This window comes from Myotis nattereri, assembly GCF_964212035.1.
Source record: "Myotis nattereri genome assembly, chromosome: 13".
In the NCBI taxonomy this organism is placed as follows: Eukaryota; Metazoa; Chordata; class Mammalia; order Chiroptera; family Vespertilionidae; genus Myotis; species Myotis nattereri.
This window is the reverse complement of record NC_138088.1, coordinates 41,964,919-41,986,377: the sequence shown is the minus strand read 5'-3', so window position 1 is coordinate 41,986,377 and position 21,459 is coordinate 41,964,919. Positions and strand designations below refer to the sequence as shown.

The 21,459-nt window shown below is 41.8% G+C and overlaps 1 protein-coding gene across 1 annotated transcript in view; it reads left to right on the top strand.

The window, feature by feature from the left end:
• Nucleotides 1–2,763: 2,763 nt before the first annotated feature.
• HPSE2 (heparanase 2 (inactive)) overlaps nucleotides 2,764–21,459 on the top strand; it is a 529,690-nt gene continuing 510,994 nt past the window's right edge. Inside the window, exons 1-2 of the mRNA XM_081104611.1 lie at nucleotides 2,764–3,061; nucleotides 5,925–6,082. Of these exons, the coding sequence (XP_080960737.1) occupies nucleotides 2,772–3,061; nucleotides 5,925–6,082 (448 nt within the window). The 5' untranslated portion in view covers nucleotides 2,764–2,771. The remainder of the gene's footprint in view (nucleotides 3,062–5,924; nucleotides 6,083–21,459) is intronic.

Below are 21,459 nucleotides of genomic sequence, written 5' to 3'. Positions count from 1 at the left end.
ATTGTTGTCCCCCAACAGCACACAGAAAGTAGGATAGAAATATCAACCTAATATACAGATTAAAAATGAGCTACTTACAGCATATTAAGTAGGTGGTTAGATAGGAGGCAAGACAAAAATCATGATATGGGCAATGGGCGCTATTTGGAAGGAATAGCCCTGTGCAGATCTGTACCCAAACTAAACAATCAGGTCATCTTGGAGTCAACCAGGAATATCTGGAACTCCCTAAAAGTTATGGAATTGCTTTCTTTACCTTGATTTCCTGAGACTGGACATGACTATAGAATTTCAATGGCTATACCAGAGAGATGGTTCTAATCAGGAATTAAGAAAAAAGCATTTGGTTTGTTGGCTTTTATTTTTATACTACATACAGGTTCTGATGAATATTGGTTAAAGTAAATAGGCCACCAAACAATTACAGAATAGTTGGGCCAGTAAGCATAATTTGTGGTTAAAATTCATGATTAAGCAGATTCTCATTATACCTAAGTTCATCCTTAGTCACAAGAGGTACGTTACTTAAAAAGATCTAGTGTAGTGGGTGAAATGTTTTTTTCTTCTTTTTTTTTAAATCCTCACCCCAACATATGTCTTTAAAATGATTTTAGAGAGGATGGGAGAAAGAGGGAGAGAAAGAAACATTGATGTGAGAGAGAAACATCAATTGGTTGCCTCCCCCATACACTCTGAGTAGGGATTGAACCTGCAGCCTAGGTTTGTGCCCTGACCAGGAATCGAACCTGCAATCTAGGTATGTGCCCTGACTGAGAATCAAACTACTAAGTGCCTGAGTCTGAGTAAAATAAGGCCTCTGTATAAAATATTAGTTATTGGGAACTAGATACATTGAAGTCTCCTTTGATAGTCTCTGCCTGGTATTACTGAATGGTCCTTATAGATAAATTCCTTTGATATCTAGGAGTCTAGGTTCCCAGAAATCTTGAAGATTAACTGATTAAGTGATTTCTAGTGAATCAAACCCACTACCAATTAACTGAGCCACTCAGCCAGGGCTGAAATGATTTATTTCATTCAAGTGGTCTTCCTTTGACTTCATTTTATGCAATCCTACTTCCAGAAAGAGGTCTTCATGGCACTTTCCAGACTAACCCAACCTAACCTTTGGACTTCCTGGTTGCTTGGTTTAGTAAAAGCTCCTCAGGAAACTTCATTTGAAGGCTATCAATGCTAACTCTTTCCAGATTCCTTAATCCCATTGGTGGGAAGGGAAAGGGAGACAGGTTGCAATTTCAGTGTTTGTGGGTTCTGAGACTACCCTTCGGGAAAACCTTTGATCTGCATTTTAGAGTTTTGCCTGTTTGATATCAGAGGCCTTGGGACACGCATGCATACCTCTGCTGCACAAAGACGTTCATCTGCCAAGTAGAAGGCCCATTTTGTCCCAGAAATAAGCCAAAAGTGGGGACTAATGGTCTGACTGCACAAACTGGGCCTGGCTTTTCTTCTGCACTTTGGTTTGAGACCTAAGGTTAGAGCTGATAGGTGCTGTGGGTCTCCACTTGAGGAGCCAGGGCAGGTGGTGCACCATGTGGGTTCCAGGCTGTTCTTGTACATCTAGGGGGATACTTGTGGGTGGACTCTAGGTGACTTCAGGTTGAGTTTGAAAACTCAACGGTGTCATTCTGTTCCTCTCTGGCACCATAAAGGCTCACTTCCCAACAGCAGAGGTAAGCCCAAGGTTGACCTTGAGGAAGGGCTGGAGGGGCACCTCTGTTTGTGCATTGGAGTAGAGTGGACAAGCAGTGGTTCAGATGAGATGGGTGCATTGCTGCCCAGACTATCCACACACAGACTAGGTTGCTTTGACTTGGCCTAAGTCAGCGTAAATTGAAGCCCCCAAAACATTTCACTTTGGCTGCAGGCAGAACGGAGCCACACACAGCCTGGATCCCCGTGTCCCTACACACAGAGAAGCTCTTTGACCTGGTCACTCTGTATATTACTTCTGGCCACTCTTTGCCCCATCTAGGTCAGAGGATGCTTCTGGGTGGATACCCAGTGTGTTGCAGAGGTCCTGACTTGTGTCCATGGAGTCTTTGCACTCCATGCTTTGGCAGGAATCAGTCGCTGCAGGAATCAGGACCATCTGCTACTTAACTAACATCCTTGCTCTCCTGCTTCAATCCAAAGGGAAGGGCCCAGAGTAGGCAGAATAGCTGATGCTGTAAGGACCAACAGGCACAGGCTGGGGTGGACCTTTTACTCCACTGTGCCCAGGGCTGGCGCTGGGCTGTCCTGTTGGGGTTGTAGCTAGACCAGCCTTCCCCAGAACCTCACAGGGAGGGAAGTAAAAAAAAGACATCCCACCCTGTACTCAAAACTTAAAACAGTACTGCTTGGATCCCTTCCTCCACTTCCTGACCCTAGAGGGTTAAATCTGGAGGGTACAACGCCACCCCTCCCTCCTACTTCCCGCCTCTCCCCCAACCACCCCCTTACCTTTAAAAAGTTAAAAAATGTCTGCAGTCGAAATCTCTTAAAGGGGCGGTGCTGGTGAACGAGTACTCTTGGCAAGAGTTGCTGAGAAGGCTGGCTAGGGGCGTGAGTTCGCTCCACCAAGCACCAAAACACAGAAGAAAAAAAAAAGGAAAAAAAAAGAGAGAGAGAGAAAGAGAGAGAGCAAGGGGGGGGGGGGGGAGGAAGGGAAAAAAGGGGGGAAAAGCAGACAGACACACACTTTAGATAAGGACAATTAGTCACCAGCGAGACCCTGTAGGAAGAGAGGTTTAAATCAGAGGGATTTAATGAGGGTGCTCTGTGCCTTCCCTGAAGCCATGCCCTCCAGCAACTCCCGCCCCCCCTCGTGCCTAGCCCCGGTGGCTCTCTTCTTGGCTCTGTTGCTCCATCTCTTCCTTTCCTCCCAAGCTGGAGACAGGAGACCCTTGCCTGTAGACAGAGCTCCAGGTTTGAAGGAAAAGACCCTGATTCTACTTGATGTGAGCACCAAGAACCCAATCAGGACAGTCAATGAGAACTTCCTCTCTCTGCAGCTGGATCCGTCCATCATTCATGATGGCTGGCTCGATTTCTTAAGGTAAGGCAGGGGCTTCCATGGATCATTTTTTTTAAGTAACAACCCCCCACCCCTCCTATCTCCCATTCCAAGGGGAAAGAAGAAGAAAATAAGCCAAGCGGATTTCTCTGAAAGAAATGAGGTTTTCCTCCTCCTGGAATATTTGCTGTGAGGCTGTAACTGGTGATTGAGAAAAGCAATGTTTTCTATTAAGATGCACATGTTTGCAATGCAGAAGGCATTTCAGAAACTTATCAGTTATGACTGAAGAAATGTTGTGCTTACATATATCTGTAATTAGTCTACCCGTCTCCTTCTGAAAAAGAGACGAGGTTCAGGACAGTTACAAAAGTGAAGAAAAGGTCTCCAGCAACAAAGACCCGAGAGGAATGTATGTATGTATGTATGTATGTGTGTGTGAGAGTGCGTGTCTGCGTGTGTGTCTGTGAGTGTTCAAGCGGGGAATAGCACGAAAATGGAATTTTCCACGGAAAGATCGTTTTTTCAGTTCTCTCCAACTCCCAGACAGAAAATGAATTTAAGCAGAGGCATGAGTGATAGACAAGTGGATCATATTTTTAAATTTTTATTTTATACCCTCCACTCTCATCTCCAGACTTGAAGACTTTGTAAGATGCTTTTTATAGACCGAAGGGCCCCCCAGTCCCTCCTCCTCAAATCTCCTGCGGTAACTGCATAGTTTAGTTTTTCTTTAAAGAAAAAAAAATCCTCGCTCTGATCATAGCGTATATAAGGAGAGCGGAAAGGGTTCTAGAAATACTCCGGGGATGTTTCAGAAGTCTGAACACGGCACTGGCGGATTCGCAAACCCGGAGGCTGTGTTCACAGACCCCCTTACTCTCGGGCTTGGAATCCCTCTCGCCGGTTGTTAATGTTCAGCAGTTAGGCAACCACGATCCCTTCCCGTCAGGGACAGAGTTGCAGTGTAAAGAAAAAGAAATAAACAGATCATCTGTAGTGCTGAATCCAAGTGCTGAGTTTTTAAAAATCCCTCCAAATTGGAGCCTCAGCAGTGGGCTCACCCAAAGAGTCTTGAGCGCTTTTAGTCTCCTTTCTCCGCCCTGAGGCCGCGACCGCTGCGCTTCTTTCGTGAGTATCTTTGACTCCTCGCGAAATTCGAGTTTTGCTTCTCGTGTGCGCCCGCCCTCAGCCCTCTGGGTCTCCAGGACTTTGCCGGGTCAGCGGACTCGGCAGGTAGCGGGAGGCGCAACATGGGGCGCTCCTTCCACATGGAGCAAGCCTTGCGTGAGGACTGAGTGGCTGTCGCCGCCGCCTCCGAGGCCGCTTCAGCTGCTGCCCCGACTCCGCTGGGAGGGCGGGAACATCTCCGCGCCGCCTGGCGTCCTCCTTGGAAGCTCTTCATGCAGCAGAACGTGTCTCTGAGCTTGTCCCCAGGTGGGGGGCAACCGGGGTTTGCCGAGATACACGCCCCACTTGCATTGCACTTACCCAGCTGCGCAGACTCCTTCAGGATTCTCTTTAAAAAAACATCCTGTTTGCGCCAAATGCTTGCCGCAGAAAAGATTCTAGAAGGCGGCATTGGGGGAAGAAGCCGCGGCGGGCGTATTTGCATTGGCTGTGCAGGCTTCCGGACGGACGGTTGCTGGGAATGCCGATTCCGCTGGTCGGACTACTCTGCCGGCGGAGGGCCACGCGATATCCGACCGCGCTTCCCTGGAACGCAGTCCTAGAGGTCGCCGCCGCCGCCGGACTGCCCCGGGGGGTCAAACTTCTCAGAAAGTCCCCAAGCAGAATCTCCGGTCCCCTCTCTCGTATCTGTCCCATTATGATACTCTTTAGTTTCTCCATTTGGGTTTGGATTTCAGAACCTGAACCAGCCAAGTGTTAAAAATAACGTATAGTAGTAAGAGCATCTATAATTGCTCTTTCTCACCTATTTCCGAAGTACAGCGCTTGTATTTAAAAAACAAACTATGGAAATCCTGAACCTAAATAGAGGTAAATGCTATTGTTCTGGTGCTCCTCCGACTCGCAGGTTCCAACTTTCGGCAAACTTCACTTTCCCCATCGCTTCTAAACGGCTCCAAGTGGAAAGGAAAAAAGATGGAGCCCCACTGGGAGGAGGGGAGAAGAATGATACCTTTCTGAGATCACTCTGAATTACTGTGGGGTCAAAGAAATACTGCCTTTCCTGTGCAAAGCAGGGGTGGAGGTATTCACAGAAAGGCAAGGATTTACCCCGGGAATCTCTCTCGACCTGGGATTTGGGAGGTGGATGCGGTTGCTATAAAGTAGTGGAAAAGCAAAATCAATTTAGGCATTAAAAACAAAGTCAGAATCAACTTGACCTCAGGTGCCTGGTCTGAGAGAAAGAAGGAGAAAGAAGATGAGTTTAACTTTCTCTACTGAGGTTGCGGTGCCCCTGGGGCCGAGGAGGCAGATCCCGGGATTCAGCAGAAGTTTGGCAAAAACCCGAGCCCCGCGGCACGCGCGCTGCGCCTCTCCGTCAGGAGCGCTTTCCCGGCAGCAGCAAAGCCGGACAACTGCGCCTTAGCCCCGTGTTCTCAGAGGTGTCCCCCCCCACCCCCTTTACACACACTTAGCGAACACAATCTAGTCCTTTGGAAATAACTACCTTTGGCGAGCAGCTTCGGGGTGTCCGAGGGAGGCGTCCGTGGCCAGCTGGGCGCAAAAGGTAGGCTTGGGCCAAGGGCAAGGGCAAGAGGCGCACGCTAGAGGCCGTGGAGCTGCCAGGAGCCCGTGCAGTCCGCGGGCTGTGGTGGACACCGAGCCTCTGAGCCTGGGCCAGGTCGCTTGCAGAGTGGAAAGAGGGCCTTGCTGGGTGCTCGCGGCCTCCCGCCTTCCCTTGGGATCCTTTCCTCTCTCTTTCTCTACCCCGCAGCTCCAAGCGTCTGGTGACCCTGGCCCGGGGACTTTCGCCGGCCTTTCTGCGCTTCGGGGGCAAAAGGACTGACTTCCTGCAGTTCCAGAACCTGAGGAACCCGGCCAAAAGCCGCGGGGGCCCCGGCCCTGATTACTATCTCAAAAACTATGAGGATGGTGAGAAACTTGCTTCCCATTCTTGCGGGGTGGGGGGAGTGGGGAAAGTGGGAGCGAGCTGTGTGTGGATGGGGTGGGTAGAGGTAGATTTGGAGGAGAGCCTGGTAGAAGCTCTCCTGAAACGCCGGTAGCTGCAGGCGAGGGCACCCCGGAGTGTGGGCTCCTGACGTGATTACGCAGAAAGGGCTTTCAGGTAGTCCAGGTCCCAGCTGCTTGCCTTCCGCGGGGCTGCTAAATCCCAAGGCCATGAACTGTAGCCCAAACTTTCGGAAGGCTTGTCCAGTGGGGAGAAGATGCAGTGGGTTTCTTGAGAAAATACAGGCGGGTTCATAGGCTATTAAATATTAAAGGTCAGGTTCACATTTCATTGCTAAAATTCTAGAAAAAAAGTGGCTATTGTTTTTATTTCTTGTTTTCCTGAGGTGAGAATCTAGCCTTTTTTTGAAACCTCCTCTAAAGTTTTCTGAAATAATCCCTTTTAGATTGGTCCCTTATTAGGGAAGGTTTGAAAATCTCCACAGTCGGTTCTCCTTCAGACTGCCTAATCTCAGAGTCACATTAAAAAAGAAAATTAAAATTGGATTATAAATGCCAGCCTTCTTTCCTGCCAGGATCAGATGAGTTAAGCGTCTGGCTTTGAAAATTCCAGATCCTATTCCCGTGTGAGGTGGCCCAATCTTTTTAGGTTTGAACAGTCTCATTTTCAGTAGGGAAAAATGAAAATGGTATTTAAAAATTTTGTTTAGGGAGTTTGGTGTTAATATCTATGAACTTCCTGTGTGGGTAAAGGGACATACTTTTTTTCAGACAGGCAAGATGGGAATTGGTGGGTCCTCAGCCACTGAGGCTGTTTAGATAAGATAGAAGAGCATCAGTGTCCATTTTTGGAGGGCTATCTCTGTCCTGCTGTTCCTTCTCATAAGTGAGTTACAGTTTTATTTTTAAAGGGTTCAGGGACAGTTTCTCAGAGCTCCCTGGATTTTGTTACACCTTGTCCTTATAAATCAGCAAAACGAGGAAATGCTGTTTTGTTTTCTGGGGCTTTCACTGAATGGGAATTTTGGAGAGGTACTGGATTTATTTCAAGGGTGGCTGAGAAACTTTTTTTTTTTTAAAGTGCCAGAATGGAGAAAGAGAACAAGGTTGAGACTTCTTGAGTTTGAAGTGTGAATAGCACTTCCTCTTTTATAACATCTGCCAAAGTGTGTAGGTGTTTAAGGCTATATCTTTTCCAAGGTAAATGTCATTGCCATAAAAATTAGATTGCAAGTAGATTTTGCTGTCATTCAGCATAAAATCCTGAACAGCAGCTCTGTTGGTAATTTGACCCAGGGCCTTATAGCTCGCAGGGTCACTGTCAGCTCTTGTGATCAGACATAAGGAGGGAAAATATTAATGCTTTCCTGATGAAATAGCTCTTTTTTGAATCCATTTGAAATATTTCCTCTTTAGTTTGTAGTAAAACTTGTAAGAGCCCCAGGAATTGGCCTTTTCTCCAAAACTTGTACCTAGGATTATATTACTGATTCATTGAGAACATGAGACCATCTTCAAATGAAGGATACAATTTGTTTTCCTTTGTAAAAAGAGAAAGTGGGCACCATGGGGAGAAAAGAAATTGGCAAAAGACTGTGCCCCATAAAACTTCATAGAATTTAAAAAAATCAGAATTGGAAAAGATCTAAGAGATCATCTTCAATCCTCCCACCATTTCAGGGGCCGGCCAGTACAGGATCATTTCATATGGAATCCTTTCCTTGTTTTGTCCAACCTGGCATTCAATATCTCTAGGAATACAGTTTTCACCACTTCTATGGGAGAGAGTTTTTCTGTCCCATAGGTTTTTGCCAGCAAAATTTATCCTGAGATTTTCCTTTATGCATATTCCATAAATATTTATAATTATTCATTTTGTATTTTTTAGGTGTCTACCTTCAAAATAATTTCTGTCCTTGGCATATCACCTTCAAAAAAAGAGGTTTTATCATAGCTGTTTTTTATCTAGACTACCTGGATTTAATTCTTTTAAAACTTTCTTTAAAGTCAGTTCTTCCAGACACTAATCTGTTTTATTGCTCCTAGCTGAACTTCTTTGATTTATGTCTCTTGGTAGTAAGATGCTCTGAACTATATCAGTATTTGAGTCCTTAGCAGAGTTAAAGAGAGTGGGAATGCCCTATTTCTGCCCTTTGATGCTTACATATCCTTAAGCCACCATGTTGTCTTTGTTGTTGCATGTTGCATTGCAGAATTCAAGGCAAAATTGTTTTAGGTATAGTCTCAGCAATTTTGAAAAATTATACTTCAGTTGTTACTTTTCATTCAGTGACAATTTTCATCTTAAAATAATTAGGTCTTCTTAGTAAATGGCCCTATAATAGGCACTTAGGCATAAGCACCTTATTAAAAAAAAGATATTACTGACTTAAACATATTGTAAAATAATAGAGTCATGTGGCTTCTATTTTCCAAATAATTTTAAGTACTTTAATGCAACTGTGTTTTCTCTTTCTACAGCCATTGTTTATCACTTTTGGAACTTCTTTGGTTACTCATTTAATATACTCTATGCTTAGAGTATATTATAAACTTAAATTTTATAGAAACATGGTGATGATGGAGGAAATAAAAATTGGATTGTTCTTCATACCTTGGAATCTTACCCTTTGCCTAACTTTCTCTCTATTCTGTGATGTTATGCTTTTCTTGCTCTCAACAAAGAAATTTGGGTTAATCTTTTGTTCATAAGTTTATTTTGCTCCAATTTGCCCTTCTTTGTTACATATTCTATGTGCTTTCTTTATATACCTGCCTCTTTGCTGCCATAACCATAACTTTAATCAAGTTGTATACCATTTATTATGCACATCAGAAACCAGCTTAATATTTCTAAAATATCACATTCATCATGTTTCCTTTAAAAACATTATTTCCAATTACAGTTGACATAACAATATTATATTAGTTTCAGGTATATCATGTCACTTTTTTGCTAAAAAATGATTATTTTTGGATTGCTTACAGAAATGTTTAAACTCCTCAACTTGGCATTCAAGGCCTTTTACATTTCAATCTCAGCTTACCTTCTGTAACTTGTGTTTTGATATACCTTTTATTACAACCCTACTTAATTTCACTGTCGTCTTAAAGCACTGTCTAAACCCCATATCTATGTTCAGCTGGTATATCTCTGCTTTGAATCCCTTTCTCTTGGCTTTGTTCAAATCTCACCCCCTACCCTGCCCAATTCCTGAAGGCCTATTGCAAATGCCCCTTATTTCCATAAAGCCTTTCCTGAACAAGGCATACCATAACCATCTTTTCTTCCTCTAGTCCATTGTAGCTTTTACTCTTTATGCTGTTCTTTTGGCCCTCTCTACTTTCTTTTGCTTTTTCACTTTTCACACAAGTTATTTGTTTGTTTTAACATTCCAAGTGGCTCCATTGGCTGAAGCAACATCCCGTACACACACAAAAAAGGTGGTGGGTTCATTCCTGGTTGGGGCACACGCCTAGGTTGCAAGTTTGATCCACAGTCAGGGCGTGTGTGGGAGGTGACTGATCGATATTTCTCACATTGATGTTTCTCTCTCTCTCTCTCTAAAACAATCAATAAAAACATATCCTTGGGTGAGGATTAAAAAAAAGAAAGAATGCACATTCTTTATAGGAAGGGATCATATCTAATTATTGTGTATCCCCAAATGCCTAGCATAATGTATGACACATAGTAAACCTTCCGCAAATATTTTTGGATACATAAAAGGTTAAGAGCACTGCTAAAGGCACTGGGAAAATGGAGGTGACCAACGAAGAAAAGAATGAATACAAACATGAAGATTCTATTCATTTTTTATCTTCAATGCATGTTCCCATGAAAGTCTGCTTTTAATGCTTAGTTTAATGATATCATTCATTTTCTTAGCCATGTACTCTTTATCTTTGGTAGTCTAAGTTGTCTTGGTTTCATGCACTGTATTAAATCAACCTTACCACTTGGTTTAAAACCTTGCACTGGACTCACACTATTTTTTTTTTTTATTGTATTTGTTTCTTCTGTGCTTTTACTTTTGCTTTTCTTTGTTAGTCTTATGTAGTTGCTATGTCTAACTTTTCAATTCCTGATTTAATAGTGCCTTTCACAAGTTTATTATTTTTTGTCTTTATTTCCTGAAGATTTTCTCTTCAGAGAGTTTTTGAAATTCTAAATGATCAGTGTGAGTACACTTTGTAAACTCTAAGGCACTATACAACTATTATTATTGTTCTTTTCTCCAGGAACTTTTCCTAGTTTTAGTAGAGGTGAGGTAATTAATTCTTTTTCTTTCTATCTCCATTCCATTAATGAAGACATATGACATAAGAACAGCACAACTGCCAAAATACATATTTACCTTGAACGTATCCACCTTCCATTATCTCATTTTACCTCACCTAAATGTTTCTTGAAATTCAATTATACTTAACAAGTATTTATTTATTTAAAAAGAACAAATATTTATTGATTATCTACTTTGTGTTTAGTTTCATGCTGAATAAGGAATGGCAGAATATCAAATAAAAAATGCTGTCCTAAATCATCAGTAGAACCCAACAGTAAAAAACTGCTATAGGTAAGATTCACTAATCTGTGTAAAAATAAGAAGAGGAGCCTGGCTGGTGTGGCTCAGTGGTTGAGCGTGGACCCAGGAACCAAGAGATTGCCAGTTTGATTCCCAGTCACATGGGCTCAATCCCCAGTAGGGGGCATGCAGGAGGCAGCTGATTGATGATGTTCCTCTCTCATCGATGTTTCTATCTCTCTATCCCTACCCCTTCCCCTCTCTCTCTGAAAGAAAAAAAAAATCAATTAAAAATAATTTTTTATTGTGGTGGTTTTAGAATATGTCCTCAAATTCTCTGGTACTTTGCATCTAGGATATGATTGACTTCTCTCCTTTTGAGTGTAGACTGGATTTAATGACTTGCTTCTAAAGAAGAGAGTCTTAAAGGGGAAAATGCTAACTTTATGGTGGAGAAAATGACAGACGTTATTTTAGCAAAGTGATCAAGGTTAACACCAGCAAATAAGTCATGTTGATATCAGGTATTTCCTAATATGATGTGATCAGAAGGGCACTTCACCTTTGTGATGTTCTTTCCCCACATCCACAACTCTCTGTAAATCTGAGAAAACAGATTGAAGGACACTATAAAATATCTCACTTGACCCTTCAAAATACATTGTTCTTGCTGTCAATGAACTAATAACTTAGTGAGATAATAGTTTATATTGATAAATCTGAAGATTAACACGAAGAGAATATAGAATAAAATGCAAAGTAGAAATAATAGTTTTTCAGGTATAAGAGGAAAAGTAGAGATGAATACTGGCCAGACTTAGATGGGAGTTAGGTTAGGCCTTTTCTTTTTTTAAAACATATTTTATTGATTTTATACAGTGAGGAAGGGAAAGGGACAGAGAGTTAGAAACATCGATGAGAGAGGCTGCCTCCCGCACACTCCCCACTCAGTATGTACCCTCAACCAAGGTACACCCGGGACCCTTGCGTTCACAGGCCAACGCCCTATCCACTGAGCCAAACCAGTCAGGGCTAGGTTAGGCCTTTTCAAAGATGGGTAGATTTTGGAGGAAGAGACAAGGAGAGAAGACATTTAACTAAAAGGAAAGAGCACGAACCAAAGCCTAAGTATGTGTTTGAGCATATACCTCGACCCTAATCTTAATCCTAACTCTAATCCTAAACCTTGGCTTCATAGTAGGTGCATGTTAGAAATTATCTTGATTCATGTTGCTAGAACCATGTCACATTTTTTAGACACTCATTTGCACATTTTTGTTAATTCAGAAATGTTTATAATTTTAAAAATCTATAAAAATAAAGTACATGTTAGAAATTACACTAAGAAAAGCTCATATTGCTAGAATTATGTCTAAATTGAGTTTTAAGAAGTTCTAATATATTTCTGTTAGCTCCAAAATATGTAATTAAAAAAGAAGAAGAAAGTACCTGTTTGAGAAGAAGGTTTGGTTGGGTAAATCCAGATTAGATTATGAGAACCTTGCATTTTAAGCGTAGTAAAATGGAATTGGCCCTATAGGAAAATAAAGGCCATCATAAATTCTTTTACTCCATTGGAGAAGGGGAGGACATTTTCAGCCTGAGCAGTGAGGTACTATTGTCACATTACATACTACTGACCTCTTGTCACTTATGCAACGTAAGTCAAAATTAGTTTCTGGAGATTTTTAAGCCCAAGAAAAGCTTCCATTCCAGCTTCATCATTTGGTATTTATGATTTGTCTGCCAGTAACTTTAGGGTCTAATGCAATTTAATGTTATATTAAAGGATTCATTTTCTGTAATATTTGATATTTGGTAACCAGGTCCTGAGTGCTAGCTGCAGCTCACTGTACCCCTGTGAATTTGAATGTATCTCACAGAGATATAGTCATCATGTCATTTAATCAAAATTTAGTCATTGTGGCCATCTGTATAATGCTTGAAGTAATAGCGATCAGGATACTCTGATCTATTGCTTATAGAAGTGGCTTAATTAATTTGAGTGAATAAAAAAGTCCAGTAAATAAACCTTCCAGTCTCAACCACATTTGTATAATTATCACCTGGTCATTGAGGCCAAAGGTAATTCACATAGTTGTGTGTACCTGTACAACACAAATTGTGCTACTGTTGCCAGTACCAAATATCATTATTTTTCTTGCCAAAGTTATTTAAATTCTCTCTCCTGTTCTCCCAAACACTCTTGTTGAGATGGGTACCTCATGAGGAAAAGAAGTTTCTGTCAAAATTTTCTGTGCCTGCCAGTTACATGGTCTGGGCTCCTGGAGTCAGGAGCCTCTTCTGAGAATCCTTCATCAAAATGGATTAGATCAGTGATTCCCAAAGTGGGCGCTCCCGCCCCCTGGTGGGCGCTGCAGCAATCCAGGGGGGCGGTGATGGCCACAGGTGCATTTGTTTTAACTTTTTTTGTATTACCTTTCTATTCTGAGTTCAATAAATAGTTTCATAATTTCAAACTTTAATGTTTCTAATTTACACCTTTCTTTACTATATTTTACGAAAAAGGTAGAAACATTAATACATATATCTTTCTGTTTAATTGCTATTAAAATTTAAAAAAAATTAATTTCCAGGGGGCGCTGAGTAATATTTTTTCTGGAAAGGGGGCCGTAGGCCAAATAAGTTTGGGAACCACTGGATTAGATGTTAGGGAATCTTAACTTCAGTGCTTCTTAGTATCTCAATCAAGTTTTCATTTATCTCAGTGTATGAGGCAATGGATTGGAACTCTGAGTAATGTGTGTGTATGTTTATGAGGGAGAGGTAAAGGAAGGAGAAGGATACAGGGGGAGAGAGGAGGGAGGAGTACCTAAGAGAGAGAGCGATAGAGAGAAAAAAAAAAGAGAGAGAGACAGAGAGTCAGGTAATATGAATATACTAGAGGCCCAGTGCACAAATTTGTGCACGGGTGGGATCCCTTAGCCTGACTGGCGATCCAGGCCTATTGGGGGCTGGCCAGCTGTGGGGAGGAATCCTGGGAGGTTGGCCGGGTGGCCCCCCCAATCAGGGCCTATGGGGGTACTGATCAAAGGGGGGGGCTGGCCGATTGGGGGGAGGGAGGGGCCACAGGATGCCGGCGGGGGGGGAGGGGCCATGGAAGGTTGGCCAGTTGTGGGGGAGGGGCCATGAGAGGTTGGCTGTGGGAGTGCACTGACCACCAGGGGGCAGCCTCTGTGTTGAGCGTCTGCCCCCTGGTGGTCAGTGCATGTTATAGTGACTGGTCGACCGGTCGTTCTGGTCATTTGGTCGTACCGGTCATCCGGTCATAATGGTTGCTTAGGCTTTTATTTATATAGATGAGCATGAGAGACTTTGGTGTGTTAATTTCTTGTCCATGGTGATGTAGGCAAAGTAAAAACATTTCTAGACTAGTGGTTAGTGCTGTAGAAGGCATAGATACTTGTTGAACTACTTTATCCTTTGATTTCATGATCCAATTGAGTTGGATTCGATTCTGTCCCATTTTCTTCACTATAGTAGAGTGGAAAAGGTTATTTTGCTTAATTCAGTAAACATTTTTGATTATCAACTGTATCCAAACTTAGTACTAGATATTGGGGCTGCCAAGAGGAATAAAACATGAACTATAATATCAAAATGCTCTGGTCTTACATTTTCAACAGAATTTCACAGTGGTTTCTAGTATCACCACTGTAGTTAGACTAATCTCTGTCTAGTTCCTTCACTTTGAACACTCATCTTCTGTCTTGTATTAAAATTTATTTTCTTGTCCTTCAAGCTCTACCTAAGTCCTTTCTTTCATTAAGCCTTCTACTAAGCCAATCTCCAGTAATCCCCCCTCATTTTCTGAATTTTTCTGAAATTCTTCTCTGAATACTCAATTCAGTTTAGCCCAAGTGCCCCAGAATTTATGTTTGCTTGACTTAAAAAGATAATTTTTGTCTCTAGGAATTGACGATAAAAAACACAGGCATTGAGATGCACATAAAATCTATATAGAGATAATCATCATCACCACACTGTATAGAACAGACACATAAGTCAAACAAAGAATGTTATTTACAAGCTTTAATGCATGTGTTTTACTTTTTGTGTGGCAAAGAGTGGAGAACGAAAAATATAAGCTGCATATTTAGAAAAGATAGAGGTACATATCTGTATCTATATGTTTATAATGAAGGAGTTGAGGGTTAAAACAGTACCTTATTTTCACTTACCCTGGAAAGGCAACAGCACCTTGAGGGACGGAAGGTGAGGCTGGAAAGCTGGGAAAAGGTAGATTGCCCAGACTTGTGGCATTGTTCTGAAACACTATGAAAGAATGGATGCTTTTTTGTAGCTTAATAGTATTAATAATGTAGTAATATTACCTAACATTATAGAGTGCTTATTATGTGCCAAATACTATTTTAAGCAGTTTACACATTTAATCCTTTTTACCCTCTGAGTAAAGTACTGTTTTCCTCATTTGACAGAGGGGGAAATGGAGACACAGAGTGACTAAATAGCTTGCCCTGCTAATGTAGTGTGAAAGAGGGACTCAGTGATGTCATTCATTAAACTTGCTATGAGCTTCATAAGGAGACTTTGGTATTAGTCTCAATCCTTTTCCTAACTAACCATGTGCAATTGGGGAAACTGTTCACCCTCCTGAAGCCTGCCTGATCTGTAAAATGAAGAGAATTTACTACATTGTCCACATGTAGCATCTAATTTTAAAATTCTGTGAATTAAAGATTTTCTCAGATACACAAGACATGCAGGAAATAATAGCAATGAAAACAAGATAGGATATTTTTAAAGATTAAAGGATGTATAAGCAGTAAGGAGTTCAGAGTAGGGGCATTAAGTGAGAGCTAGAGTAGTCAGGATAGGTGTCTAGGAGGAAGAATCTTGACCTGACCTTAAGGGTGAATACTACTACTACTACTACTACTACTACTACTACTAGCAACTGTTTGTTGAGCAATTGCTATGTTTGACTTTTGTTTCCCCCTTTAATTCATAAATCTATCTGATGAGAAGTGTGTGTGTGTGTGTGTGTGTGTGTGTGTGTGTGTTTGAAGAAACTGAGACTCAGAAAAGACAAGTGACTTGCTCAAGGTCAGACCAGGATTATAATCCAATCTTCTCTTTACAATGCTTAGATAAGAGAGGGATTCAGTCTTTGATTCATTCATTATTTCATTTATTCATCTATTAGGCACTCAAAAGGCCTATATTAAGCATAGGCTTCCTATGAGAATATTCAAAGGACTTGTGAGTCAGGTCACAAATAGTTGTTATGTACAACAATGAAATAATAACCACAGAGGGGAGAACCAAGATGGTGGAGTAGGTAAACCCCTGTACTCGCCGCCTCCCACAACCACAACAAAATTACAACTAAAATACAGAACAACCATCATACAGAACCACCTGAAAGCTGGATGAGTGGAAGTCCTACAACTAGAGAAGTAAAGAAGAAAGCACATTGAGACCAGTAGGAGGGGCGGAGGCACTGAATGTGCTGGTCCGACACCCATGTGTACTATTTTTTAAAATATATATTTTATTGATTTTTTTACAGAGTGGAAGGGAGAGGGATAAAGAGTTAGAAACATCGATGAGAGAGAAACATTGGTCAGCTGCCTCCTGCACCACCCCTACTGGGGATGTGCCTGCAACAAAGGTACATGCCCTTGACCAGAATCAAACCTGGGACCCTTCAGTCTGCAGGCCGATGCTCTATCCACTGAGCAAAACCGGTTAGGGCTGTACTATCTTTTTAATTGGGAGGGATATAATCTCTGTGGAAGCTGCTTGTGAGTAGCAAGGAGTCCAAGCCCCACAGCAGCCCCCCAGCCCAGGGTCCCAGAGCTGGAAAGAGAAGCCCCCATACTACAACTACGGGATGTAAAAACCAGCTGAATGATGGAGGCTGCTGGAGACTCGGGTTCCTTTTAAAGGACTGGCACACAAACTTACAAGATCATGCTTCCTCTGAGCTCCAGTGCCGGCCACTAGGTGGTGGCTCTAGGAGACCCAGACACATACTCGGAGGAACTGGATTGTCTGGAATCGGGGCAGGAACTCTGGGGCAGCTTTCTCCCTGAAAGGGGCACCTGAGAGGACATTATTCCTGGGCTGGGACATCCCCAGTTGCAAGGCTGACTGGCAGCCATATCTGTTTGCTCTGCCCTGGTGATTCCCTGAGACCCCTCCACCCCATCCAATTTGCAGCCGCACCCAACCTGTTTGCAGTGGCTTTTTCATATGAATGGCCTGTCTTGTTCAAGCTTCAGACTTTGCTAAAATCTCTCATGCTGGTGACAGCATGCCCCAAACCTATCAATAAAAGGCCCAAGACCCGGCACTAGCACCAGCCTGTTTTGCTTCACAGCTGGGCCTTCCCTGGGCACCTCTAAACCCAATACAAATAGCTCCTGCAGGATGTCTCCAGGCAGTAGCTGACTGCACCTCTCTGGAGGCCCTAGAGCAGCCGTGGGCAAACTACAGCCCGCGGGCCGGTTCCGGCCCGTTTGAAATGAATAAAACTAAAAAAAAAAAAGACCGTACCCTTTTATGTAATGATGTTTACTTTGAATTTATATTAGTTCACACAAACACTCCATCCATGCTTTTGTTCCGGCCCTCCGGTCCAGTTTAAGAACCCATTGTGGCCCTCGAGTCAAAAAGTTTGCCCACCCCTGCCCTAGAGTCAGTACACCTGGTAGACAGCTTCAGATGATAACGAATTACAAATCTATATTTCCAAAAGTAATACACTCAAGAGGCAGACTCAGTGAGCACCAAAGCCCCACTGAAACAAGTCCTGCTCCATAGGGGTATTTTATGCACACTTGCTCTTCCACTGTAGTTACAGCTGGTCCTCACAGCCAATTGGCCTGGAGGTCAATTCCTCCCAGAGATGCCAACAGCAATCAAAGCTCAACTGTAAGACTGTGCACACAGTGCACACAGGGGCACACCTAGAGTGCTCAGCTCAGGTGACTGGGGAGGCTGAGTCACTGGGCCCTACAGGACACCTACTACACAAGGCCATTATACCAATTCCAAGATACATAGCAACTCTATCTAATATGTAGAAACAAACACAGGGAAGCCAAAATGTGGAGATAAACATCACAAATGAAAGAAATGGGACTAAGCAAACTACTGGACACAAAATTCAAAACCATGGTTATAAGGTTACTTAAGGATCTTCATGAGAGCTTCAAGGGACTTTGTGAGACTATCAAGGATCTTAATGAGAATGTCAAAGACATGGAAAAGGACCAGGCAGAAATTAAGCAGACACTAACTGAAATAAAGAATAATTTACAGGGATTCAACAGTAGAGTAGAGGATTACAAGTATTAAATCAGTGATTTGGAATATGAGGAAGCAAAAAACAACCAACCAGAAGAGCAAAAAGAAAAGAGAATCCAAAAATATGAAGATAGTGTAAGGAGCCTCTGGGACAACTTCAAGCATACCAACATTCACATTTTGGGTGTGCCAGAAGGAGAAGAGAGAGAGTAAGAAACTGAAAACCTTTTTGAAGAAATAATGACAGAAAACTTCTACCTGGTGAAAAAAATGGACTTACAAGTTCAGAAAGCACAGAGAGTTCCAAATGAGGAACCCAAAGAAGCCCACACCAAGACATATCAATATTAAAATACCAAGGGTTAACAAAAAAGAGAGACTCTTTAAAGCAGAAAGAGAAAAACAGTTAGTTTCCTACAAAGGAGCTCCCATATGACTGTCAGCTGATTTCTCAACAGAAACTTTGCAGGCCAGAAGGGAGTGGCAAGAAATATTCAAAGTGATGAATATCAAGAACCTACAACCAAGATTACTCTTCCCAGCAAAGCTCTCATTTAGAATTGAGGTCAGATAAAGAGCTTCACAAACAAGAAAAATCTAAAGGAGTTCATCACCACCAAACCAGTATTAAATGAAATGCTGAAGGGTATTCTTCAAGAAGAGGAAAAAGAAGAAGAAAATATGAACAATAAAATGGCAATAAATACATATCTATCAACAATTGGATCTAAAAATCAAGGTAACACTAAAACCATTTTGACTTTTTGTTCAAATACTATATCACTGTGTGATTTTAAAGAAATCCTAGCTGAGGATTTCTTAAGTCTCTTTGAATGCCATTCATCTTATTGAAGCTGCTTTGTGAATTTGAATGCTAGTGAGCCAAAGAAGAGATTTATAAAAAGACCTGGTTTATGATTTATTAGAAACAGGCTAAAGAAGGCACAAGGTAGTCATTTTTTTAATAGCACCTTAGTTTTCAGGAGAAAATTATATTTTATATTTGTAATATTCTTTAAAGATTATAAAAACCTCTCTATTCTGTACAGAAACTGTGCATAGTCTTATTTTAAATTTTGAAATTTCTGGTTTCTAAATGAGAAAAACTCAGAGAAGTTGCTCAGAATAACATGGCTTTTAAGTGGCAGAGCTGGCATTAGAACTCAATACTTCTGCCTTTAAAAGCCTGACACTTTTAAATGAGGTATCGTAACTAATAATCCTTTCACTCCACTACAATGAACCAGATAGTACTCTTTTTTTGTTTTTTTCCCTTTATTGAATAAGATATTACAAATGTGTCCTTATTCCCCCAATGTCCCCTCATCCCCCAAAAGTACTCTTTTTTTAAAAATTTTATTTTATTGTTTAAAGTATTACAAATAGTAGTACACATGTCTCCTTTTTTCCCCCATTGACCTTCCCCTGGCCTCCCTTACTCCCCGGCACAGGCCTCCCACTCCCCTCGTGTCTTGTGTTCATTGGTTATGCTTATATGCACGCATACAAGTCCTTCAGTTGATCTCTTACCTACCCTCGCAACCCTCTCCAGCCTTCCCACTGTAGTTTGACAGTCTGTTTGAGCTTCTTTCCCTCTGTATCTATTTTTGTTCACAAATGAGTGAGATCATGTGGTATTTTTCTTTCACTGACTGGCTTATTTCACTTAGCATAATGCTCTCCAGTTCCATCCATGCTGTTGCAAAGGTAAGAATTCCTTTTTTTTTTATAGCAGTGTAGTATTCCATTGTGTAGATGTGCCACAGTTTTCTAATCCACTCATCTGCTGATGGGCATTTAGGCTGTTTCCAAATCTTAGCTATTGTAAATTGTGCTGCTGTGAACATAAGGGTGCATATATCCTTTCTGATTGGTGTTTCTGTTTTCTTGGGATATATTCCTAGAAGTGGTATTACTGGGTCAAACGGCAGTTCCATTTTTAATTTTTTGAGGAAACACCATACTGTTTTCCACAGTGGCTGTACCAGTCTGCATTCCCACCAGCAGTGAAAGAGAGTTCCTTTTTCTCCGAATCCTCTCCAGCACTTGTGGTTTGTTGATTTGTTGATGATAGCCACTCTGACAGGTGTGAGATGGTACCTCATTGTTGTTTTGATTTGCATCTCTCGGATGATTAATCACTTCGAGCATGTTTTCATATGTCTCTTGGCTTTCTGAATGTCCTCTTTTGAAAAGTGTCTATTTAGGTCCTTTGCCCATTTTTTGATTGGATTGTTTATCTTCCTTTTGTTAAGTTGTATGAGTTTCCTATAAATGTTGGAGATTAAACCCTTATCAGTGATAATATTGGCAAATATGTTCTCCCATGCAGTGGGCTTTCTTGTTGTTTTCTTTTGCTGTGCAGAAGCTTTTTATTTTGATGTAGTCCCATTTGTTTATTTTCTCCTTAGTTTCCATTGCCCTAGGAACTGTATCGGTAAAGATATTGCTATCACAAATGTCTGCTATTTTGCTGCCTATGGCTTCTTCTACGATTTTTATGGTTTCCCATTTTACGTTTAAGTCCTTTTTCCATTTTGAGTTTATTTTTGTGTATGGTGTAAATTGGTGGTCTAGTTTCATTTTTTTGCAAGTATCTGTCCAGTTTTCCCAACTCCATTTATTGAAGAGATGATCTTGACTCCATTGTATGCTCTTGCCTCCTTTGTCAAATATTAAATGAGCATAATGGTTTGTGTCAATTTCTGGGTTCTCTGTTCTGTTCCACTGGTCATTATGTCTGTTCTTGTGCCAGTACCAGGAAGTTTTGAGAACGTCTAGCCAGGCTCACCAGATAGTACTCTTGCTCTGTGGTAGTTGGCCTATCTGAGATGGGCTCTGTGGGAAGCTAAAATGGGTTTTTGTGAGAGGCCATTTTGTTTGTAGGTGTGCTGGGGTCCAGTTTAGTACCAGATTCTTGTATCTTCTTGAACTGCTCTTCATTGACAAACTCTTGCACAGGCCACAGAATGCTATTCTTGGAGATCTAGAACCTGAGTCCCAGATTCCCTTGAGCTTGGGATCCATTCCCAGGGTGAGGCTAGACCAGGGGTGGGCAAACTTTTTGACTCGAGGGCCACATGGGTTCTTAAACTGGACCGGAGGGCCGGAACAAAAGCATGGATGGAGTGTTTGTGTGAACTAATATAAATTCAAAGTAAACATCATTACATAAAAGGGTACGGTCTTTTTTTTTTTAGTTTTATTCATTTCAAACGGGCCGGAACCGGCCCGCGGGCTGTAGTTTGCCCACGGCTGGGCTAGAACCAGTCCAGAGAAGGGATGGAGGGGACTTTGAGAGCATTGGGTGGGAGAGCACTATCACTGAAGAGATTTCCAACAAAGAATTCCAAAGCCTTTTTAAAATTTATTTTATTATTATTATTTATCTTTATTGTTGAGAATATTACAGATATCCCCCCTTTTAAGAATTTCAAAGCCTTTTAAACACAGACGTTCATTAGCTGTCACAGTGCATCTGGTGGGAGGGAGGAGGAGTCTGTTCATCTACCACAGAGG